The 24,685-nt window shown below is 48.1% G+C and overlaps 1 protein-coding gene across 10 annotated transcripts in view; it reads right to left on the minus strand.

The window, feature by feature from the left end:
* MAPT (microtubule associated protein tau) overlaps positions 1-24,685 on the minus strand; it is a 50,130-nt gene that overhangs the window by 8,233 nt on the left and 17,212 nt on the right. For 5 of the 10 annotated variants that reach the window (XM_030465954.1, XM_030465956.1, XM_030465952.1 and 2 more), the window contains exons 2-11: positions 17,934-18,022; positions 16,508-16,594; positions 15,093-15,179; positions 13,554-13,619; positions 9,886-10,707; positions 7,551-7,606; positions 6,222-6,392; positions 3,907-4,033; positions 3,434-3,484; positions 2,796-3,064 (exon numbers count right to left, since the gene is read on the minus strand). In XM_030465954.1, the coding sequence (XP_030321814.1) occupies positions 2,796-3,064; positions 3,434-3,484; positions 3,907-4,033; positions 6,222-6,392; positions 7,551-7,606; positions 9,886-10,707; positions 13,554-13,619; positions 15,093-15,179; positions 16,508-16,594; positions 17,934-17,979 (1,782 nt within the window). In that variant the 5' untranslated portion in view covers positions 17,980-18,022. Of the gene's footprint in view, positions 1-2,795; positions 3,065-3,433; positions 3,485-3,906; positions 4,034-6,221; positions 6,393-7,550; positions 7,607-9,885; positions 10,708-13,553; positions 13,620-15,092; positions 15,180-16,507; positions 16,595-17,933; positions 18,023-24,685 lie in introns of those variants that run through there. The other 5 variants (XM_030465957.1, XM_030465955.1, XM_030465961.1 and 2 more) reach the window with 3 other exon arrangements.

A 24,685-nucleotide genomic window follows, 5' to 3' on the forward strand; every position in this document is an offset into this window, starting at 1 on the left:
GGCAACTTTCTGCTGCATTCCTGACTCCATCTCGAGTGGGAGAGGTGGAAATGGCTCAGTGCCCGGGGGGAAGCACACACCCTGCTAACTTCCCCCTCCAGCCCTGCTGCCCTCTCCCCTCACACACACATTTTAGGGTTAAATAATGAAGCTCTTTCTTTTTAGGCTTTGTTTTCCCCTCTTTGGCTTTTCTAAGGGCAGAGAGACAAAGACAAAAAGATGAAGTCAGTCCCAGTCCCCCCCTCACCCTTCCCCTGCGTGCACTGGAATGGATTCACAACCTGTCCCAGTATAAACCAGAGGGAAATCCAGGCAAAAACCAGCAGGCACCCTCAGGACAAAGCCTCATGAGCAGGACAGAGACACAGCAGTGTCACTGCAGATGCAGTCCTTGGGTGTCCTGCTGCTGCCAGGAGAGCTCCAGCTCCTCACTCCCCCCTTGCTCTGCAGCCCCCAGGCTGACAGTGACCTCCAGCACCACTTCCCAAGTCCACATCAACTCATCCTGCAAACCAGGACCCAGTTCTGCTAGAACCAGGCTTTGCCACAGCAGCACTTGGTGATCCAACAAGAGCAAAAGTGCCACCCAAAAAAAAGTCACCCTAAAAATCAAACTCATTGCCATCAGCCCCTCCTGTCCTGCAAAATCCCCCAAAACAGAGCAGCCAGCCATTCCCCCCTGCAAAAAGCAACGAAATGCCCCAAATTCAGCTGTTTTTACTCTTTCAGTGACAATAAACAAGATGTTGGTGAGCAGAGCCCCCCTGGATTGTGATCCAAAGCCATAAGGAAGTGGAAAAGCACGTTGCTATTTCAGGTGGGGAAGAAGAGAGACCTCAAAGCCTTCCCCCATGCCAAAGTCATCCCAGAGCCACAGAATCCCTGGAGAAAATGTAAAAGGGATGTGCTGCACTTTGGGAAAGGTTTGCTAGAGCTCTGGGGCACCAAGGGCTGCAAAGCAACCTTTTCCCCTTCCAGGGCAGGCAAGGACAAACATGTTGTGTCCCAGATGTTTAAGAGTCACAGCAGTCAGAGGAAATCAGGTGCTTCCAAGTCTCCACCCAAGCAACAAGAAGGATTTGATAAAAGGCTCAGGATATGGCCACAGAGAGGTTGGGGTGGGTGCTGAGCACCCACAGCACCCCAGCTGGAGCTGTGTAACCACAAAGTGCTGCTCCTGGGGCTGCACAGAGCAATCAGCTCCCACCAAGCCCTCACCCAAACCCTCCTCTTGCAAAATTCCACACAAAACCCTGGTTTCCCAGGCACAGAGTTCACTTTGCTGCTCCTGGAACAGCCTCTCTGGGACTGGAAAGTGGTTGGAGGGACACGAGTGCCACCAGCTCTGGGCACATCACATCATGTAGGCAAGACAGCACCTGAGCACAGAACACAACCCAAAACTTCAGCAAGAGAATTAAGACCCAAAAATCACAATGTTCTGAAAAAACTGCTGAGTCTGGGACCCTCCTGGGGAGGAGGAGATCCCTGGCAGCTGAAGGGACTGCCCCAAACCACACAGGAGAGGATTCAAAACCACAACACCCCTGACCCTGCAGCTCTTGAGGTCACACTTTGCTCTCCCTGGGGCATTCCAGGAGGGAATGTCAGTCCCTTGGCAGTCAGTCCAGGCACTGACATGCCACCCCACAACAGCCACATCCCCAGCTCTCTGCAGGACAGCTGTACTGCACACTGAGCCAGGGAAGCAATTTCAGGACAAATACCCAACCCTGTCAACCCAAAATGCTCCTAAATTAGCACCAGACTGAAGATGAGCTGAAAGAGGGCTGCCCACTGCTCTATCTCCAGCTGCTGATCCCTGGCACTAAGGCAGGGGAGCAATTGCAGGACAAGTACCCAACCCCATCAACCCAAAAATCCTCATCAACCCAAAAAGCTCCATCAACCCAAAAAGCTCCATCAACCCAAAAACTCTCATAACCCAAAAAGCTTCCAACAACCAAAAAAAGCCCCATCAACCCAAAAAACTTCCATCAACCCAAAAAAGCCCCAAAATCAGCAGCAGGATGGAGATGAGCTGAAAGAGGGCTGCCCACTGCTCTATCTCCAGCTGCTGATCCCTGGCACTAAGGCAGGGGAGCAATTGCAGGACAAGTACCCAACCCCATCAACCCAAAAATTCCCACCAACCCAAAAAGCTCCACCAACCCAAAAGGCTCCAGCAACCCAAAAAAGCTCCCAAACCAGCAGCAGGATGGAGATGAGCTGAAAGAGGGCTGCCCACTGCTCCATTTCCAGCTGCTGATCCCTGGCACTAAGGCAGGGAAGCAATTGCAGGACAGGTACCCAACCCCATCAACCCAAAAAACTCCATCCACCTAAAAAGCTTCCATCAACCCAAAAGCTCCATCAACCCAAAAAGGTTCCATCAACCCAAAAAGTTTCCATCAACCCAAAAAGCTCCATCAACCCAAAAAGGTTCCATCAACCCAAAAAGCTCCATCCACCTAAAAAACTTCCATCAACCCAGAAAGCCCCAAATCCACTGCTCTATTTCCAGCTGCTGATCCCTGGCACTAAGGTAGGGGAGCAATTGCAGGACAAGTACCCAACCCCATCAACCCAAAAATCCTCATCAACCCAAAAGCTTCCATCAACCAAAAAAAGCCCCAAAATCAGCACCAGGCTGGAGATGAGCTGAAAGAGGGCTGCCCACTGCTCTATCTCCAGCTGCTGATGCAGGCAGGGAATTGATTTCCCCAGCTGAAGCATCAAGCACCCACTGCCCCTCCAGACAGACAGACAGACAGACAGAAGAGTCCCCAATTTACCTTTCCACCTCCGGGCTGGTGTTTCAGGTTTTCAGTGGAGCCAATTTTCGACTTGACATTTTTCAGGTCAGGCATGGGTGCAGCAGAGGGTTGGATCCTGGTCTTGGCAGAGGCAGGAGATTTGGGTGGTGTACGAACCACTGCAACCTTCTTGGGCTCCCTGGCTGGTGGGGTGGGCAGAGAAGGAGTGCGGGAACGGCTGCCCGGGGTCCCAGGGGAGCCAGGACTGCTGTAACCACTTCTGTCACCACCAGACTTGGGCTGCTCACCTGGAGTTTGCAGACAGAGGGAGGTGAGGGGAGGAGAAGCCATCTGCATGCTCCTCCTCTGCATGGCTGGGGGGGATCTGTCCCATCCCAGGACCCTGTTTCCTCCTCCTAGGAAAATGGGGTGTACTCCCTTCTGCTGTGATTGAAGAGGATTTCCTCTTATCTCAGGAGGAAGGTTCTGGATTTTTTGGTAAGGCTCCCCAGGTAATTAAGATGCATGACAAATTACAGAGGTTCAAACAAACCCACTCTTCTATAAGAGAAAATGTGGAAGGGTTTTTACAAAATTATTTGAGGGGATTAAATAAGGCAGCTTAGAACTGTTCCCTGTCTGGAATGAAATGGGAGAAGAAAAGCCTTAAACATCACCTTTCTCCGACTTTGCTGCTGCAGGAGGGGGTTTTTTCTGCTCCTTTCTGCCTGTTTAATGAAGGAGAAAGATGCTTAAGACAATAAAGCTGGAAAATTAATAGATTTAAGGTTTTATACAGCTCTGGTTAAGTCTGAAAAATACACATTCAGTGAAATGCACCGTTTTCATGAAAATTCACAATGCTTTCTGGGGTTTTCTTCTTTGAGAACAATGGGCTTGATCTCCATTTCTGCAATTGTAGAATTGATCCTCCTGCCCCTGGTCTTTGTGAAACATTGGCAAGAGAAGAGGAACAGAAGGATTAAAAAAAAAATTAAACCAGAGCTGCCTAAACCTTCCAAATTGGAGGAAATCTCCAAAGAACTGCCCTCTCCTACAGCCTGATAGTGAGAGGAACAGAGCAGACAAAGCTTTTAGAATCAGAGCCACCAGGGGAAGGGGGTTGGATGGTGCTCCTGCCATCACTTACCAGAGCTGGGAGGTGTTTTGGGGGCTGTGGGGGTCTTTGCTGGGATACGTGTGGCATTGGTGGAATTCCTCTGCCCGCCCGCAGCCCGCGCCGTGGCTGCCTTCGTCCCCCCTCTCATCTCCTGGCCCTGAGGAAGCAAAGGGAAAGGGATGATGGCCTGGGATCCATCCAGGGATGAGCTACCACTCCTCATGGATCAGAGCCACACCAGAACCTCCTGCTCCCTGACAGCCCATGGGAGCTCCCATGTGGATGCCAAATGGATGCCCTGACTCCTGATGTCACCTCGAGGCTTCTGCTCTGTTACTGACCACACACTCAGCTTTGGTTAGAAAATTCTCTAAATTTCATCCATTTATTTTTCCTGGTTTGGTTTTTTTTTCTTTTTTTATTTCCTGTTTTCATTTTTTCTTCTTTTTTTTTTTCTCTCCTGTTCACACCCCAACTCCCATCACACTGTCCCACATCCTCTAAGCTTCTGCTACATTACTGACCTCACACTCACCTTTAAGTTAAAAATTCTCTAAATTTCATCCTTTTTTTTTCTTCCTGTTTATTTTCCTTTTTTTTCTTCCTGTTTTCCTTTTTTCTTTCTTTTTTTTCCCTTTTTTTTCTCCTGTTCACACCCCAACTTCCATCACACCATTCCACGTCACCTCTAAGTTTCTGCTACATTACTGACCACACACTCAGCCTTGGTTAGAAAATTCTCTAACTTTCATCCATTTATTTTTCCTGGTTTGGTTTTTTTTTCTTTTTTTCCTTCCTGTTTTCATTTTTAATTCCTTTTTTTTTTCTCTCCTGTTCACACCCCAACTCCCATCACACTGTCCCACGTCACCTCTAAGCTTCTGCTACATTACTGACCTCACACTCACCTTTAAGTTAAAAATTCTCTAAATTTCATCCTTTTTTTTTCCTGGTTTGCCTGTTTGGTTTTTTTTTTCCTTTTTTTTCCTTCCTGTTTTCATTTTTTCTTCCTTTTTTTTTTTTCTCCTGTTCACACCCCAACTCCCATCACACTGTCCCACATCCTCTAAGCTTCTGCTAGATTACTGACCTCACACTCACCTTTAAGTTAAAAATTCTCTAAATTTCATCCTTTTTTTTTTCTCCCTGTTTATTTTCCTTTTTTTTCTTCCTGTTTTCCTTTTTTCTTCCTTTTTTTTCCCTTTTTTTTCTCCTGTTCACACCCCAACTCCCATCACACTGTCCCACATCACCTCTAAGCTTCTGCTACATTACTGACCTCACACTCACCTTTAAGTTAAAAATTCTCTAAATTTCATCCTTTTTTTTTTCTTCCTATTTATTTTCCTTTTTTTTTCCTTCCTGTTTTCATTCTTTCTTCCTTCCTTTTTATTTTTAATCCTGTTCACACCCCAACTCCCATCACACTGTCCCACATCACCTCTAAGCTTCTGCTACATTACTGACCACACACTCAGCCTTGGTTAAAAACTCTCTAAATTTCATCCTTTTTTTTTTTTCCCTTTATCCTGCTAAAATTCTTGTACAGAACATAAATGAATCCATTGCCTAGACCAGAGGCTCCATTTGGGAGTACTGGACTCCAAACACCTCCTTTCCCCTCCCCTGTACCACTCCACTGCCTGTACTGGTGTGCAAAGAGCAGTGAGCTATTCATGGATTTGTCTCCTAATCAAGCAGAAAACCAAAACAAACCTCCCCAAAACTATTGTTTTCTTAGGCTGGTGTGTGTACAAAAGCTCAGGAAAAACACCCCAAGAGACAAATCCCAAACTGACAGCTTCCAAGAGCCATGGTGATCCCAGTAAAGCTGTGTCCCCACCACCTGCAACCTCTTGCTCTCTCTTTTCCCCTCACCACGGGGTTATTTGTCTGGCTAAACCCCACAAAGAGAAATTCCAGGCTACTTTCTCCATGGCAGAAGAAGCCAGGGATGTTTGTGCATTTCCTCCTCTCCCTGGAGCACCTGGCAGAGCTGGCTCTGGCACATCTCAAATCCATCTGCTGTTTACAGCCCGTGAAGTCACAAAACCCAGCACAGAGCTGCAAAGGAGAGCAGAGCAGAAAGGGACCTGGAAATGCCTCTGGGGGAGAAAAATAACACCCTGCAGCAAGGAAAATCCTGCTGGAATGCAGAGCCAGGGGGTCAGGTGCTGGTGAGATGGACTCAGCTGCTTCAAACACCAAAGCTGAGGCCAAATCTGCTCATGCCCACTGGAAGGGGAAGCACATCCCACCCAACCAGGCACTGCCAGACCTCTGAGGAATGCCTTAAGGGATCACCCAAAGGCAGCTTTGCTTTTTTTCACATCCCATTTCCTTACCTTGGCTTTTTTTTCTTGGGTTCCTGTACTGGCAGGTCGGGGTGTGCCAGAAGAAACTCGTTTAGAGGTGGAAGCAGGGCTGGAGGGTGCTGTGCTAGAGGAGGAGTGTCGTTGGGGGGGGATGGAGGGTCTATCGATGCCTGGGGGTTTGGCAGTGGAAGGTGAGGATTTCTTAAAACATGGAAACAAAATAAAATGGGAACAAAACAAAAATCAGTAGGAGAGGGGAAACAAAAAGGGAGTTGCCAACATTCGAGGGGATTTGAAGGTGCAATATGGAACTGTGGGGGGGGGACAGGGGAGGTTTGGGACTCTCCTCTGCCAAGGGGTTCCATGGCTGCAGCAAGCAGGGGATTCCCCAGCTCTGGCCCTCCCAAACCCCTTCCTGGGGACAGTGGCACTGCCCTTGCCAATGCCCTCCACACCAGTGGCATTTTGACCATCTGAATGGTGAACTTTTTACCCTTTCCCCCCCCCAGACTGTGTGCGCTCTGCTAGCAAAGACACTGCAGGTCCAGAACACCCAGTGGCAGCATTTTGGGGAGATGCAGATGACCCCTCCCAGGTCTCTCTGCCCTGTCGTGCCTGTTGGATCAATAATGGGGTGATGGCTTTTATCCAGACAACTGCTTGGCATCCTGGTGAATGCCCAGCCTGATCCAATCCTGTCAACCCCCTCCCTGAAGAAAGACACAATCCCCCATTGTCTGAAACAGAATTACCAGAATTCTGTTCTTCAGCTGTAATGCTTCACCTGCTAAACTAGCCATGAGCTCACCCAGGCAGCAGGCAGGCTGATGGCCAGCTGAACCAAACCTCCAAATTAACCCTGTGACAGATGACTTGAAACTTCTGGAATGTCCCCACTGGTTATCCACTTGGAATGTCCCCACTATTAAGCTGTTACTCAGAAGACAGCATCTGTAAGGCCTAAATTATTTAATTTCTTTATTATTTGCCTCTTTCTCTTTTCACTGCTGTGGTGACTTTCCCCAGTACAAACCAACACAGCTTGCTTTCACACCAGTTTGCCCCAGCAAAGCCAGCCAGCTGCTGAGAAACTGATTTCTCTCTAAGCACAGCTTTAGGTTCCTTTCCCTGGCCTCAAAAATCACCATGGATTGCACCAACCAAACCAGGGGGAGGGAAGGAAAAATAAAACCACTCTTGAAAGACAGATGGAAGAACAGAAGATAACAGCAAGGTTTCCTAAGAAGCACAAGGAAAGCAGGAGAGGGAGCCAGGAACATGCACAGCACTTGGTGGGCTGATGTCACCTCTGGTTTTGTTTGTTTAGTTTGTGGTTTTTGGGGTTTTTTTTTAGCTTACCTTGGGTTTCTTTTCATCAGCTTCAGTCCCTTCCTTGTCTTTGCTGTCCATCCGACCTGACAAATGGAAACACAGAGTTCTGCTTCTTGGGACTGATCAATAAACTTGAGAGGAATGATAAAGCCTCTGCTACAGCAACATGCATGCTGGGGGGGTGCTCCATGTACCTGCTCTGCTTAAAATTAAAAACTGCTCTTAGAAATGGTACAAGTCACTCATTTCTTGCAGAAATACCTCCACAAGGTAAACACACTCTGTCTGGTTAACAGGTGCACAAGCAACAGTGCATTTGTCACCACTGGAGCATCAGACACCTGGAATAAGGTCAGTAGGAAACCATTTTGTCCAGATTTACACTCAATTCCAGCAGCATCTGTTTAGTTCAGAACAGAACAGTCCTCTTCAACCTTCAACAGGAATCTCTCTCTCCAAAACACCCCCAGAATCTAGCAAATATATAAATAAAGACTAAAATTAAAGGATGTCTCAGTTTTACTAGCATGAGGTTGCCCATGATCTCAGTTACAGCTGTCAGGCAGGGTGTTAAATTGGCACAGCAAATACCTGGCTGTTGTTCCTCCCCAGCACCTTCCATCTGGGTCAGACCCTGCAGGGTCTTAAAGGTTTTAGCTGTTGTCCTACTTGATTTGTGTCAAGCAGAGAGTGACAATATTGCAGTGTTTTGTCTCATTAGTCTCCAAGCAAACCAGACTGCAGCATTGCTAATTAGGAGATTAGCAAGAGGAAGGATGTTTGTACTATAGGTGCACCCCTAACAAAGCCCCTTTTCCCCCTCTTCAGCTGATTCCTCCCTAATCTGGGAGGAAAAGCTGCTGATTTTCTCCCCCCAGCACTGCTGCATGCACTCTGCTTCCCAAATTCAGTTTAACTGGAGCAAGGCTGGAGCTGAACAGGCACAAAGTAAGGAAAAGGCCAGTAATAAGTTCAAGAAATTCCTCCTGTTGAATTGGGAAAATGGTTGATTTGGGGCAATATCTCCCCCCAAACCTGCCATGGTTTTCCTGCTGAGGTACAACCCAGTGAGACACCACTGGGATTTGCTTTGTGTGCTGCTGCCCCAGCTCAGGGACACAACTCACTGCAAAACCTGCATTGGGCTCCTGGTGACATCCCCCTGACCCCCAATAAAGGTGACAAAATAGCTCCTGGAGAAGGAAAAGGTGTAGGAGCTGCTCTGCTGACAAGGATCCTCATGTTTGAGGGGTGAACTCAGACCCAAGTCAGCTCAAACTGAGATTGCAGCAGCTCCAGGAGCTGACAGCCCCCCCAGCCCAGCCCCACACACTGATGTGTGTACCCCAGAGCCCCCCCAGACTGCTCCTGTAGAACACCCACCCAGGGACACACCATCCAGACCTGGAAGGATGAAGGATGCTCTGAAAGAGCATCAGACAGCCTGCAGTGGGCAAAGGTTCAGCTGGCTGCAGATCAGACCCCCAACAGCAGCCAGCAGGGGATATTTAAGGGAAAACAGGATGTCAGGGAGGGATAGGATACGGGGGAATGGATTCAAACTAGAGGAGGGGAGACTTAGATTGGATATTAGGAAGTTCTTCACCATGAGGGTGGTGAGACACTGGCACAGGTTGCCCAGAGAGGTGGTGGAAGCCCCATCCATCCCTGGAAGTTTTGAAGGCCAGACTGGATGGGGCTCTGAGCAACCTGAGCTGGTGGGAGATGGCCCTGCCCATGGCAGAAGGGTTGGAATGAGCTTAAAGATCCCTTCCAAACCCCAAAATTCTGTGATTCTATGAAAAGCAGAAGCAACAGTACTAATGTGGAGCCTTTTCCATGGTTAGGTCTGCCACCCCACTTGCCTTTTTCCTCCTCTTCAGGAAAGCCAAAACAAGGAGTTATTGGGTTGGCCACATGCAAACCAGATGGCATATGTCTTGCTGGAACAAGCTGCAGGGTGTGCTGGGTCAGCCCCACTCCACCATGCCCCAAACATCCATCCAGGTCCTTATCTTTTCTGGGGCAGGAGTTAAGATGTCCACCCCATAGATCCAAGGAAATCAAACCAAAAAAAAAAAAAAAAAAAAGGTCAATAAAGCAGGATCAGGGCCACGCCAGCACCATGCAAGGGATGCAGAACTGAAGCATTAAGGGTCTGGTGAGGCTGCCAGGACATCCAGGATGAAACTCAGGAGGGAAGGAGGGGGAGGGAGCAGCCCTGGAGATCACTTTGCAGCAGAAGTCCAGACCATCCCCCAAGCAGCAGGACTGGAGGTGGCAGCAAGCTGAAGTACTGGTTCTGGCAGCTTTGTGGTCAGCAAGGCAGTGGCAGCTCAGGGCAGGCAAAGGTTGCACACACCTTTAAGGAGGGGGACACGACTGATGGCTTTGTCATGGCCACCAGGCTGCTTCCTGGGTGTCCGGCGTTCCCCCAGCTCTGGTGCAGCCTCTTCCAGAGGAAAAACTTTGCCTTCCACCTCATCTTTTAACTCCTGGGGGAGTTGGGCTCTTTCTAGCAAGGGTTCAGAATCTTCTCCCTGCCCGAGCTCCACTGCTTCTTGGGGGATGACTTCAGAAAGCCCCAATGGGGTGACATCTGTGGCTTCTGGCTCCTTTGGGGGCTGTCTCCTCTCCTCTTGCTCTTCTCCAGTTTTATGGGATTCAGTTTCAACAGGATGTGCCTCTCCTGCTGTGTCTCCAGCATTTTTAGACTCCTTTTCAAAGGCATTGCCTGCCAGAGCTTCCTTGGCTGTTGCTGGACACAAGCCTGGTCCACCTCCTGGGGAAACATTCTGTCCCACAGCAGTTCCATGGTCCTCATCTCTTTCCTGTCCACTGGCAGCTGCTGTTAAAGGAGCTCTGGTGGATAAAGGGGATGGTTCATCCTGATTCCAGGAATCTTCTGTGCCTCCTGCTCCTCCCTGTGGGTGCACACCATGCCCCAGCTCTGGATCCACACCAAAGCCTTCTCTGCCTCCATGATCCCACAGCTCATGGCTCTCTTCAGATGCTCTGGAGTCTTGGTACATATCCAAGGGGATTGGGATGGTGACCTGGATTCTGGTGGGAGCTGCTGGTGCAACCTTCATTTCAGGTGAGAGAAGAACCCCAGCTACCTGCTTTGTGGGCTGGATTGTTCCTTTTATTGGATCTCCCACAGGTTTTGGAGAGCTTGGCTCCCCTGGAGTTGAAGATGCAGGGTATGAAGCATGGGCAAACAATTAGAACAGGCATTTCAAAAGAAGTGGTCAGACATGTCATGCTGAAGAGAGACTTAAGGGTTTCTGCCATCCCTCTAGAGGAAGAAAGCCCCACATTGCCCTGTGGAGCAGACAGACACTTCTACACTGCTTTTTTTTTTGTTTTGTTTTGAGTATTTTTGCCTTTAAAGAAACTCTGATCCCTGTGGGAATCAGGAACAGTGATGTTCAACTGTGGGAGAGCAGATACTTCCATGGACCTGGTCTCAGAGCTACAGAGGTTTTTACAAGCCAAAAATACACCCATTTGTTAATCTAACACCACCACTGGACCATCAGTTTGTCAGTGTCACCTCTTCTTACCTGAAGAAAAGAGGGCAGACACCCTCTTGGGCTCAGAGAATCCCTTGCAAGAGATGTGGAAGCAGACACAGCACCAGTTATATCCTCCCACAGCTCCAAACCCTCTCTGCCTTGTGCCTCAAAACATCTCTAATGAGCTGAGGGAAGAGCACTGCTGTGTCCTGCTCTCTTCTTGCTGTATTTCAACTGCCAGGGGAGCAGACAGCCTGGGTGGAAAGGACTGGAAGTAAAAATGGGGCTGTAGCCACACAGCTGCAGCAGTTTTGGGCTGAGCACCCACTCCTTAGAGCTTCACCATTTGGGCAGAGCAGAAAGTGGGACTTTGAAGAGCCAAAACTTAAGGTCAGAGAACCACAGATCTCTTTAGAGGGGGCAGGAGAAGAGAGAAGGATGTTCTCTTGCTGAGCTCATGCATGGCACAGACCTTTCCAATTCCACCCAACAATTGGTGCATTAAGCCATATATTCTGGTTGAGCTGGAGCTTTGCTGTCAGAAATTCATCTAACTGAAGCAAAGATGCACTGAGCAATGGAGAATTCACCCTGAACACGTGTGCACTGCTTTAAAGTCAACTGCCCTGGTAAGAATGTGCAGCTTGTGTTATGAAATTGTCTGGATTCAAATATTTTTTGGTCTTTTTGAGCACTGATCAAGCCATGGAGCCTTAGATGAGAGCACTTCAGTACTGAGATTTCAGTTGGGGTTTTGTTAGATTAACAAACAAGACTGAAACAGGAAAAGACTGACATTTTAATCAATATTCTCCCCACTTTAAAGGTTCAGTGAAACTACCACCCAAAGTCCTTGGAATTGGTAGTTTAAAAGAAATCCTGACTTGGCACACAGCTAATGCTTGAAATGTGACCCCAAGAAACACCTCTTCTAACCACAGGGACTTGGAGGGTGTAGCCAGCAGCCTGTCCTGGCTCTTTTCTTCAACATGACCATCACCAAGGTGCAGAGGTGTGGACAGTCAATTTGTTACCTGTGCTTCCATCCTCAGAGCTGTCAGCAGCTCAGAGACAAACATGCAGGACAAGATCAAGAGGAAAAACTGAATCAGAAGGTGCTTTTTGCACCTGGGACTCCAAAGGTTTCCTAACATGCTCCCCCTTCATTGCAAAGCTCATTTTTTCTCAAATCCCACCACAGGAAAAACAAAAGTAGTTGGTAAAAAGATATCCAAGAGCCTCTTGTGTATTGATAAATCACATTTTCCTTTGAATCAGAGAGAAGCTGTAAAAGGAAGCAGTGCATCAGTCCACTTGCAAAGAGGTAGCAATCTGTGCAAGAACCTAGAAATGTCACACAGAGGTTACACCAGAGCTCCAGCTCCTCAGATCTGGCAGCTGAAAGATCCCAGGACAGTACAGAAAGGTTCTACTAAAAATCTGATGAGAAGCAGCAGCCAGAACCAGGCTGAAGAGGGCAGACAGAAAACCTCACCCCTCTCCTGCTAAGAGTCTTGATTTCTTTTTTCTAGTGGTGCTACTGTCTTAAATACAGAAGAGCTGCTAGTCCAAGGACCACTGCAAAGGCAAGCAAAGGTTTGATTTTATTAGCAGGGAGCAGACTGTGCTCCCTGTGTGCTGGGAAAGCAAAGACAACCTGAATTCAGCCCTCAGCTGAGAAGGCAAAGGGTTATTTAATCCTTTAAAAGACAGAGATGTTTTCCAAATGCACTCATGAAGCCATGAGGAGGAAAGATGTTGCCTGAGCAGCTGAAGGAACTTCTCACATCATCCCAGAGAATTACCTGGGCTTTAACTAAGCTTTGAAGCAGCCCTCTGGTGTGTTGGTGCTAGCAAGAGAGCAGTATCAAGGTGGGTTTGAGCCCCCTAAAGTCAAAGCACTGAGTCAAAGCTTTGGCAAAATCCCATCTTGAAGTTTTCAGTCAGATCTGAACTGAGCAGAGTCAAGAGAGGCTTTCCAGAGAGCCAGGAGGTTCCTGGGGAACTTCTTGGCTCCTCTGAGCACAATCAGAGCTCTGCAAATCCTTGCTGCCCACCAGGCCTGGCTGTGTCCCCTAAGGCTGTGATGAGAAAAAAAACACCCCTAATGTTCAAGTCAGGTCATCAGGGAGCAAGTTTGAGCCCTGTTTCAAAGCAGTAGAGAAACAAATCACTTCTTCCATGTGGGACAAGCAGAGGTCAAACCTGACTGTGGAATGCTGAGCAGCTCCTGCTCCATGTTCACCTCCTCTGGCCTGGAGGATGCCCTGGTTGGCAACAGGATAAACAAGCAGCAGGGCTTCAACCCTCTGAGAGAGAGATTTGGTGCCTGAAAAGCTGCAGTTCCCTGCAATGAGTATGTTGGAACATTCAGAGCATGGTCAGGGAGAACTGCACAACTGTTTGGGGAATGCAGAGCCTTGGAATTTACAGAAGAAAATTCCCAACCCACCAGTAAAACCAGTTGCAGGTGTGTAAGGCAGCAAAATTTGACCCCAGTTCAGTCACTAACCTTGAGCAGCACCTCCTGCAGCGTGGTCCTCCAGGTTGGGGGTGGCTCCTATGCCTGCCTCTTCAGCTGGTCCCAGTTCAGAGGAAAAAAGGGGGAAAACATGATCAAAAGAAAGCTTAAGTTTAAGCATGTGTCTGGAAAATTTACCTCCCTGCTGCTTCTGCCCACCAGTGCTGCATTGTGAGCAGGGCAGCATCAGAAAGGAAACAAACCCCTGCTGCTGATGGATTTAGAAAGATTTATTCAGCTTGTGCTTTACCAAACTGGAGAAGGATTTCATCCACTTGCAGATCCTGAGTGGCAGGTGAGGTTCCTTCAGGCAGAGGTGCAGAAAACAGGCTGCTAAGGAGCAGGGAAACTTGTGCATTTATACCCCAAACTCTGCTCCTAGCTGGCAGCACTCATGTGAATGCCTGACTCTTACCTCAGCCTCACCTTTGTGGTGACTACCACCCTGCTTACTGTGCTGCTGATCTCTGCCAAGGCCATTTGTCACCAGAAAATCCCTGTCAGGCTGCTATCAATCCAGCACTTCAAGACTATTTCAGTGAAACACAAGTTTCTTCCCAGCAATGATGATTTTTCTCCATCAGATTTTTTTTTGCTATTTGTTACATGGCTACTTTCAACAGGCTTAATCAATTTATACTTGGTCTACAGTCAAATTAGGACCTTCTCTGGTTTTTCCCCAAGAGTTCAGGATATCTTGCTGTCTCCTGGCTCCCTGGAGTCTCATCCTGAACCAGAGACTGCACATCCTTGCTAGCAGGTGAGCCCAGGGCCCAGCAGCAGCCTGGGGATGGGATGCAGGATACACAGTCTGGGCTTGCTCCAGTGTTGGGACATTGACAGAACCTCATTTCCACCCATTCCCTTTCTCAGGTCCTGCCTGATGCTTCCAGGAAAAACCAGGAATTACCACACAGGGAACACAACTCATTTTTCACATACAGACCTGGCTCTCCCAGGTCTCTCTTCTCCAAACACACCACTGCTGCAGCTCACTCCTTTCTTACTCTATCTCTGGAAGACCCCTCCACACACCTTGGAAAAGCAGATCCAGGTGTAATGATTCCCCTCCAGAGCTGAATTTGCCACTTTATTTCCCCTGGAGGCAAAGAACTGCTGCAGTGGCCTGGTTTCCACCTGCCACTTCAAAGACAACCACATGGGCTGGGCTGAGCCAGAGCAGCAGTGAGACAAGGAGCAAGGTCCTGAGGTGACTTCTCCTGCCAGCCAAGCAGGGCTGCTGGAAGAGATGATCAGGATCAGCTGGAGATGGGATGCAAAGCCACCAGAGAGAAGGATTGTCAGAAGTGGAGCTGAGAAAGAAGACAAAAAAACCCTGCAAGTTTCCTCCCAGGATGGGGAAAGGCAAGAGGACAAGCTAGGAATCCTTTCTGCAGGCTGTGGAGATGAAAGAAGCACCCTTGAGGAGCAAAGCATGGCTGCAAGAGGGTTTTGGGGGTGTAATTATTAAGCACCAGCTCTCTGCTCTGTCTGCATCAAGAGATGGAACTGCACCTTGGTCTCCCTCACCTGTGGTTCCTTCTGGGATCTCCCCGTGTTGTTCCACACCACCCTGATCCTCGTGGTCTCCTTCCTCCACTAAAGGTGCTGTGGCATCTGAAAAACAACACAGCTTTCACAGAGCTGCTGAATGGCAAAGCCCTGTGGAGGCCAGGACACACCTGAAGAACTTTTTTTGCTCAGAAAAGCATCTGCCTCCCTCCCTTGAGAGAGGGAGACAACTGAGTGTGACACAGGGACAACAAGCTGTCCCCTCTGCCACACACACACCACACATCTCCAGTGTACTCCTTGCACAGCTGGAGGCTTGAGAATAATCCCTGCCTGAAAACACAGAGCTGAAAACAGCCACTGAGCTGCACCCATGGCAATGCCACCTGCATGGGGACATCACTGGGCTGGAGCAGGGAAGAGCAGCTCTCATGGGACACCTCCACAAACCATCCAAGCAGACTCTGGGCAGCTCTGAGACAGGAACCTTGCTCCATCTACCAGAGGGATGTCCCAGTGACAAGTCCCAGTCCAACTGGAACAAGGAACAACATCCTAGTCTGCACCTGCCCTGTGCAGGGACTGATTTCCTGAACCACATCCATGGGAACAGAGCCACATCCCAAGGGGTCAGACAGCCCACACCTCCTGCAGGACAGGGCTGGAATTGGTTGGCATCTCTGCCCACCCTTTTTTTAGATGAAATCTGCAAACTAATGCCTGTGCCTGAAGTTTCCAAGAGGCAGATACTTGGGATTACAGCAGCCAGAGGAACACAGGATTAAATTAAAATTAATTAAAACAGTGAACAAGTCTCTAGACCACTTCAGAATTAGGTTCTTTCTCCAAACATGGCATCCTGATAGCTCTCTGGTGGAGCACAGACATGTCCTGAGTCCTACAACCCTTCCATCAGCACCAAGTTTTAATGTTTATCCTGCCCATCCCATCTCTCCAACATGAATCACACTGTAGCAGTGAACACATCAATACAGAGGGGGCAAAAAAACAACAAAAAAAAAAGAGCTATGAGGTAAAGCTACCTCTGAAAGTGAACACAGCAACCAGGATGTGCTGGGGGAACACAAAGCTGCAAACCTGGGAGCACACAACATGGCACTGCTGCCAGGAGCCCACAGGAGCTCGTGGTCACTGGGTAAAAAGTCTTCAGGAAACAAACTGCAAGCCACTTGCTGAACTAGAATAAACACTTCACCTCCTCTTGCCTTTCAACCCCCTCTTTGGAGCACACTACCTCATCCTGCAGTGGGAAAGGTCACTTGTGATGAGAATAATGAAGAGTATTTGTCCAAGAAGGGAGAGATTCCCCCTGAAAAACCCCCAGCAGAACATGGCACGGTGAGACTTTTGGGAAGGCTTCCCAGGACCCCATCCATCATGGTTTCAAAGCAGTAAAGTCAAAGAGCTCCCACCTTCTGTAGTTGGGGTGCTCTTAGCATCAGATGTTTCAGAAACAGGCTCATCCGATCCATCATCAGTTGGAATCTGAAGGGGATAGCCTGGAAAACAGTCAAATACTTACAACAAATCCTTGGCTATGGATCAGGGCCTGGGTTTTCCCATCTCTGATTGCCCCAGATCCCCAGCAGCAAGAAATGGTGCTAGAAGAGTAGAAAACACCTGGAGACTCCTAAGCAAGCAAAGCGTGACAATGCCAACCAAAAGCATCCCCCAAAAGGAACAAAGTGGAAAGCCACAGCAAAAGAAAAGCCCAGGGAACTGTACAGCTCAAAACAGCAAAGCATGGCACAAGCAGGAGAGGAGATCTTAGCAACACAAGGAGGAAAAAAAAAAAGCTGTACAACTTTTGGAGTCACCGTTGTCCCTCTCTGCTGTTTCTGGAGCCCTTGGCTTCCCCTCCCAGAGCTGGGCACTTCCATGAGGAGTTAATTCCACTCCTTGAAAGCAGGAAGGTTTTGGGAAGGGTTTGGTGTAGCACTGTGAGAAGGCTTGGTTGCCAAAGGCATCTTTTGGAAGAGCAGGGCAAGAAGCAAAAGGTCTCCTCTCTGCAAGGAGTCTGAGCAAATAAAATAATGAGAGCTGAAGAAAATGCCTTGGAAAAGAAGATCCAAGCAAAATTCCCTGGGAACCTGTGATGTGCAAAGCTGAGAGGAGCTGTCAGATTGAAATGCATTACAGAAGCCAGGATGCTATGGATCTTCTTCAAGACAGAGCCAACCCATTAAGCTGTGTCCAAAGCACCTCAAGAAAAGAAAATTAAGATGATGTTTATATGGAGCATAGCTAGGAGTGAGTCCCACCAGCTCTGCTGGCATTTCCATGGGGTTTCCAAGCTCAATTGTGGAGCATGGTGGAATGAGAAAGGAATGGCTTCTGGAGAAATGCAGGTCTGAACCATGGGGCCAAAGACTCTTGCATGGTCTCTGCTCCCAGAGCTCTCTGCTCAGTTCCCCCCATCTCTCTCCCAGTGCAGGTGAGTGAAGCAGGCAGCAAGCAGCACCTCTGAGCTGTGTCTCCAAATAAAAGCAGGGGTGCAGTTTGACAGCAAACTAAAGAGTGAGCACAGAAACACACATTTGCACAGCTGCAGCAGTGAGACCATCACTGGTCTGGATCCCAGGTGTTTTTCTGCTCTTGGTGGGCACTGATATCAAAGAGCAGGGTTCTCCTAGGATTGAACATCACAGCCTCTTGTGGGCTACTCACTGCCCACTGGCTGCAGCCACCTGATCCACAGGAACCTTCCAGACACACAGCCCATCTCCTCCTGCTCATCCCCAAGGATGCCTCACACCTCCCTGCTCTCCTCACTGAGGTCATTCCCTCAGCAGTGGGCAAGGTGGGTCCTTCCCACCACCTCCTCCTGGAGCTGCTCACCTGATGGGATGTGCTTCTCCTGGTTGGCTGCATGATCCTCCATCATGGTGAGGTCCTGAGGCTGCTCTGCTGTCTCTCAGCAAAGTTACCTGAAGAGGAGAGTGAAAACAAAACCACCCATCAGTGTGAAACAAAACCACCCATCAAGCTGACCCAAACCACCTCCAGCTGGGGGGCTCCCATCCCCTGCTCCCAGTTGGCTTTAGCAGCTGATTTCCAGGAGCATTAAAATCTTTTTCTTGAAATCAGTCAGCCCCCAACCAGCACTGCAGCTGATTCAGAAGAGAACTTTGCTCCTGACCAGCCCTGAAATCACATCAGCTTCAGATCCAGGTTACCTCCTGGGTTTCCCACCACACACTCAGTGCTTCCCCATCCACCAGGAGCACTTTTTGTCTGCCAAATCAGTCATCAGCTCAAGGAGGAGAGCAGAAAGGGAGAGCCAAGACACAAAACCAGGATCTAAAAGGGCTGCCCAAGCCAGACCCCACTCAGCATTGTCACAGCAATCCAGACTCAAGGCAGAAAAAATTCACCCAGGGGGCATGAGCCAAAACAAAGCCAGAGATTTTTGCATAAAAGACACAGAAATGGAGCAAATGTTTCTTGCCAACAAAGGGAATATTTAATGATTCCTGCACAAGCAAAAGCATGTGCCAGTCACTGCCTTCAGCACACTAAGGAGAGAGGTAACTTCTGCAACACCAAAATCATAGAATCACAGAATCCTAGAACTGGCTGGGTTGGAAGGGACCTCAGAGATCATCCTGGTCCAAATCAATCTCTGGTGGTTCCTGTAAATACCCCTGTATGTCACTTTTGGGTTACTTTTAAGAAGCTGGGTATACCCACAGGGGTGGATCCCTTCCTGCTGCACCATCCTCCCTTGCCAGCAGTCACTCTGCTGAGAACCAGAAAATTGGCAACTGCAGAGTTTGGAGCATGCAGCAGAAATACATCTGCATGGTGCCTGCTTCTCCTGGGACAAAACAGTGGCCTGTGGGCACCAGGATGGGCATTTGGCTTGGGATATCTTGCATCCGTGGGGACAGAGTGGCTAGAGAGCAGCCAGGCAGAAAGGGAGCTGGGAGTCTGGATTGCCAGGAAGCTGAAGAGGAGGCAGCAGTGTGCCCAGGTGGCCAAGAAGGCCAATGGCATCCTGGGCTGGCTCAGGAAGAGCGTGGCCAGCAGGTCCAGGGAAGGGATTCTGCCCCTGTGCTCATCCCTGGGGAGGCCACAGCTTGAGTCCTGTGTCCAGTTCTGGGCCCCTCAGCCCCTCAGGAAGGAGCTTGAGGTGCTGGAGCAGGTCCAAAGGAGGCAACTGGGCTGGGGAAGGGACTGGAGTACAGATCCTGTGAGGAGAGGCTGAGGGAGCTGGGGGTGTTGAGGCTGGAGAAGAGGAGGCTCAGGGGAGACCTCATCACTCTCTGCAACTCCCTGAAAGGAGGTTGGAGCCAGGGGGGGGTTGGTCTCTTTTCCCAGGCAACTCTCAGCAAGACAAGAGGGCAGGGTCTCAAGTTGTGCCAGGGGAGGTTTAGGTTGGAGATTAGGAAGAATTTCTTTCTGGAGAGGGTGATCAGGCATTGGAATGGGCTGCCCAGGGAAGTAGTGGATTCTCCGTGTCTGGAGATCTTTCCAAAGAGCCTGGATGTGGCACTGAGTGCCATGGGCTGGGAACTGCAGTGGGAGTGGATCAAGGGTTGGACTTGATGATCTCTGAGGTCCCTTCCAACCCAGCCCATTCTAGGATTCTACGAAATCACCAACAAACATTATCTGTGAAGCAGAGCCCATGGTTCTGATTCTCCTTGCTGCTTGGCCAGACACTGCTTTTAGGCAACCTCCTAACAGCTGATCTAATTGGCTGTGCTGAATTATAAACCACCTCTTAGTGTAATCCCACATTTTCCATGGCCCTGAGGAGTGATTGAACCCAACAATGAAGCTCAGGTTACCTAAACTCATGTGGGTTTGGCTGCTGGAGGTATGGAAGGATGCAAGAGAAACCCCAGATCCCTTGCCCAGCTTTTTTTAAGCCTTTTAACATGACTGTGCAATTTAATTTTCTGTCCTGGAAAGCTATAAAGCAGTTTGACAGAACTGTACCAAGTCTGAGAAACTGACCTGAAAGGAAATAACCATCAAAATGAAGGTGTAAAATAGGAAAAAAATAAGAACTTCATGTTTTAGCCCAAAATTGTGGGCCCTAATCACATGGACATATAGCTGCCCTCCTCTCAGAGATCAAAGGGTCATATTTATTACATCCTGGTCTCCTCTGGCTGCCACTTTATATTATTCACAGGTCTACTTAATGCTGAAATCCTAAAACATAGTGTTGAACCTAGTGCCCAGGGCTCAAAACACCAACCTGGGCATGAACAGGGGTGTAAAATGACAGAGTTGTGCTGGCTCCTGGGTGTGAGTGCACGTTCAGAAGGGTGACTCCTGCCCCAAACACACCCAGGGCATTGGGTACAGCTTCCCCCAAGCACTGCCCTATCCGGCAGCAGGAAAATTGGGATGGGAGAAGCAGTGCCTACCCCACTCACAACTGGTGGGCCCTACCAGCTCACTGAACATCTCCAGGTTTTAATAGCTCTGCTTCCCAACTGCAGACCCCGAGGCAAACTACTCACAAATGTGCTGTGCTGGATTGAAATGAGGGCTGTTTCTTTCTTCTGTCTTCTTTTTCCTCTTCCTCCCTCTTTTTTTGGAGTTTTTTGTTTTTTTGGAGAAGAGGCAATTAATGTCTCCCTTAATCTCCCTGCAAAGATATATTTAGTCTTTTCTTGCCTCTGGACAAGAATTTCCTAGGACAGCATCCAGAGAGGACTCCAAGCTTTACAGTTCCTGAGCTCACACACCCCACCAGAGGCTCCTCTGTGGACAGCAGCTGACACAGCCACAGCTCTCCCACTTTTCCTCTGGATAAAGCACTTGGCATCCCTGCAGCCCTGGCACAGCAGCAGCCAGCCATGATTCAGCAAAGGACCTGCTGGTGGAGCTGTCTTGCTGGCAGAGCTGTCACCCCACTTCCCCTGGACCAGGGAGGGGGGGTCAGGGAGGTGACAATCCTGCTATCTGTCTGAGCTTGGCAAGGAGGTCTCTAAAGCTGTGCTGCAGAGGCAGCCCCTGATCCCACTGAGCTCCACTCGGGGCAGGATGTAGCCATTAATTTTTCAGAGATGAAAGAGTTGGCTTTTCTGTTACAAGGGAAAAAAAAAAAAAAAAGCACCAGCAGAAGCCAGAGAGATCCATTAAAAACAAAGAGCAAAACAGAGTAAATGAGAGCTTGAGAGCAGCCTGCAGCTCACACCACACTCCTTCATTTGGACACTGATTTTAGGGGCTTGCTGCAGGGTTTGGGGTGGAGAGCAGAAGCAGATGAAGCACCATGGCAGAGCACAGAGGCACTCTGGGCCTGAGCTTTTCTGCCACCCTGTGCAGAACAAACAACTCCTCAAACTGGCATAAGGGGTAGGGAGCTGAAAAATGCCCCCTCACCAGTTGCTTTTTTCCCAAGCAGCTTCTGAAGCATTTTCCTGCAGCTTCCCCTCCAGGGTCTGGCAGGGATTTAAATCCATTACAGCAGGGCTGATGAAATTTCATCAGCACCAGATAAGCAAATAAATAACATTAAGCCCACAAAGGGATGTGATGGTTAAGTAGCAGCAAGCTGCCCACCACCATTATCTCTTCCCCAGAGGCAAAGCTCTCCCAGCAGAGCTGGAAATACCCAAATCAAATACATGGAATCAAACAATCCCATTCACCAGGAGTATCATCTCTAAAGACATGTTATGAGGGATGCTGAACTTCATTCTCCCTTCTTTCCTCTTTATCCACTGTAGATTTGCATTGCTCAGTCTAAATCTTACTGGTGAGCCACATGGTTTGGGAACAAAACCTGTCTGGTGGAGACCAAGAAGCAAATCTGAATTTCCTGCATGTAAAATCCATATTTTAGCTGGTAGAGCCTCAGCTCTGCTTTGGGTTTTCACTCAGGTAAGGAATTTGTATGAGTACAGAGAATTTAAAGCATATTAATCCTGCCTATTTTAGATGAGGCTTTCTAAACAAAGATGGTCTGAAAAGTGCACACTGGAAAAACTGCTTTGGATTTTGAAGTCAGTTTACAATGACAATCCTGTTTGGGGGAGAAAAAAATGTTCTAAATGAACTGCAAAACCAGCCCCACCTTGAAGCAATGGCTCAGTAATGAATAATTACAGCAAGGAGAGCTGCACAAAGATAAAACTTCAGCAGCACCCTCTACGTGTCAGATAAAACACAAACCCTCCTAAGAATCTTATCCATTTCCAGCAGAACTCTTCTTGTTCACCAGGGACTCTATCTAAAAAGCAGCAGCCTATCCCATCATTAACAGCTCCTCCAAACCTCCCATTTTTCAAGCCCCAAGCTGCCTTTGGAGAGCAGAGGTGGAGCCAGCAGCCACCCTGAGCTGTGCAGCAAGAGAGGCAAAGGGGGGTTGGAACTTGAATATTCCAGATATTCCCCAACTTGCTGGAAGCAGGGGGCTGGAGTTTCCATCGGTGGCACTCAGGCCAGCAGGAATTTCCACCCCAGCCAAGCACTTGGTTTTGGTAACCAAGAGCAACAGCGTTTGAAGAGCATTTCACAGCTGAAGCAAATCCCAGAGCTGTCCCTGCAGGCCTGTGCTGTCCAAAATGTTAGGGGCTAAAAGCCAAAATAGCAATTAGCACCCAAAACCATGCAGGACTAGTGAGGAGAAGCCTTAATTGAAATGATTCAAACCCTTAACAGCACTGAAGTTGAGGTCAGGAAGTAAAAGCTGGTAGTCAGGTCCATAAGAGATTTAAAGAGGAAAAAATTAATTTTCCTTTGGCAAGGATACTGAAAGCAGCATCACTCCTCTCCCAAGAGGTTGCAGAGACCTGACAGGAAAACTGATCAGCTTGATGTGATGGTTCCTGCAAACCCACCCTGCCTTTTGTCCAGCACCCACAAGGCTCCCTGGGCCAGCCTGACCTTGCTGAGTTTACAAGATGCATCCTGGAAATTCCTTTCCTAAGGAGCCTGTTAGGCCTGAAGGCATCAACACAGCTTGCTCTGGCAGCAGAAGGCAAATCTTGATGGGTTTTTTTCCTTACTCTGTTCAGAATAAAGCCAACTGCTGAATTCATGGCAATCTCTCCATCCCTGCACAACCCATCCACCTGGAAAGTGGTCCAAACAAAACCAGTGCTGCATCCTTCCTCCCTGACAAACTCTAACAAGGGTTACAAAGACTATTTCACATTTCAAAGAGGAAGGGGGAGTGTAAAGGTTTATACAAACCTGGAGGAAAAAAAAAAAGGAAGAAAAGGAAGAAGGAAAAGGAAGAAAAGGAAGAAAAGGAAGAAAAGGAAAGAAAAGGAAGAAAAGGAAGAAAAGGAAGAAAAGGAAGAAAAGGAAGAAAGGAAGAAAAGGAAGAAAGGAAGAAAAGGAAGAAAAGGAAGAAAAGGAAGAAAAGGAAGAAAAGGAGAAAAGGAAGAAAAGGAAGAAAAGGAAGAAAAGGAAGAAAAGGAAGAAAAGGAAGAAAAGGAAGAAAAGGAAGAAAAGAAGAAAGGAAGAAAAGGAAGAAAAGGAAGAAAAGGAAGAAAGGAAGAAAAGGAAGAAAAGGAAGAAAGGAAGAAAAGGAAGAAAAGGAAGAAAGGAAGAAAAGGAAGAAAAGGAAGAAAAGAACAAAAAAAAAAACAAACAAAAAAAAACCCACAAAAAACAAAAAAAGAAAAAACAAAAAGAAAATAAAAAAAAGGAAAAAAGAAAAAGAAGAAAAAAGAAGAAAAAAGAAAAAGAAAAAAGAAAAAGAAAAAAGAAAAAGAAAAAAGAAAAAGAAAAAAGAAAAAGAAAAAGAAAAGAAAAAGAAAGAAAAAAGAAAAAAAGAAAAAAGAAAAGAAAAAGAAAAAAGAAAAAAGAAAGAAAAAAGAAAAGAAAAAGAAAGAAAAAAAGAAAAGAAAAAGAAAAAGAAAAAGAAAAAGAAAAAGAAAAAGAAAAAGAAAAAAGAAAAAGAAAAAGAAAAAAGAAAAGAAAAGAAAAAGAAAAGAAAGAAAAAAGAAAAAGAAAAAGAAAGAAAGAAAAAAAAAAAAAAGAAAAATAAAGAAAAACAAATCAATAAATGGGACCAAAACACAGGAGAAGCTCCCAGTCAGGGCACATTCAAGCCTGCTTACAGGCCATAAATCAGCCCTGGGTGTTGGAAACAAACATTCCCTGTAAAGCAGCACACTCCTGCCACATGGCACACACAGCCCCTGCCCCACGTCTGCAGCAAACAGGGATCCTGGGTGCCATCCTGGAGGGCAGTCAGGACACCCCTCCAGCAGCACAAAGCCACAGCTGGGGCCAACCAGCAGCAAAGCACACACAAAGCCACCAAAGACACTCTCCACCTGGGAAGATTTAGCTCCTAAATTTAGGAGTCAAAGAGCCCAAAGCCTTAAATCCCTTGGCAAAAGGTTTCTTGGCCATGAAAGGTAAATAAAAGCAGGGTTGAAAACAAGGTGTCCTATTGAGAGTGGCCCCAGTGGCAGAGGGGGAAGAAAGCAGATGCCAGCCCCACACAGCTGTGCTTTGGTGGCACTCAGCCTGGTGTCATCTGTGCCAGACAACACCATTAGTGCTGCCACAAAGGAGCAGGAAAATGCAGCCCCAGAACCCTTCTGGTGCCAGGAGATGAGTGGTCCCACGCTGCCTGTGCAAGGAAAGTGGGTCAGCAGCTTCACCCC

This window comes from Calypte anna, chromosome 27 (genome assembly GCF_003957555.1).
Source record: "Calypte anna isolate BGI_N300 chromosome 27, bCalAnn1_v1.p, whole genome shotgun sequence".
Lineage (NCBI taxonomy): Eukaryota > Metazoa > Chordata > Aves > Apodiformes > Trochilidae > Calypte > Calypte anna.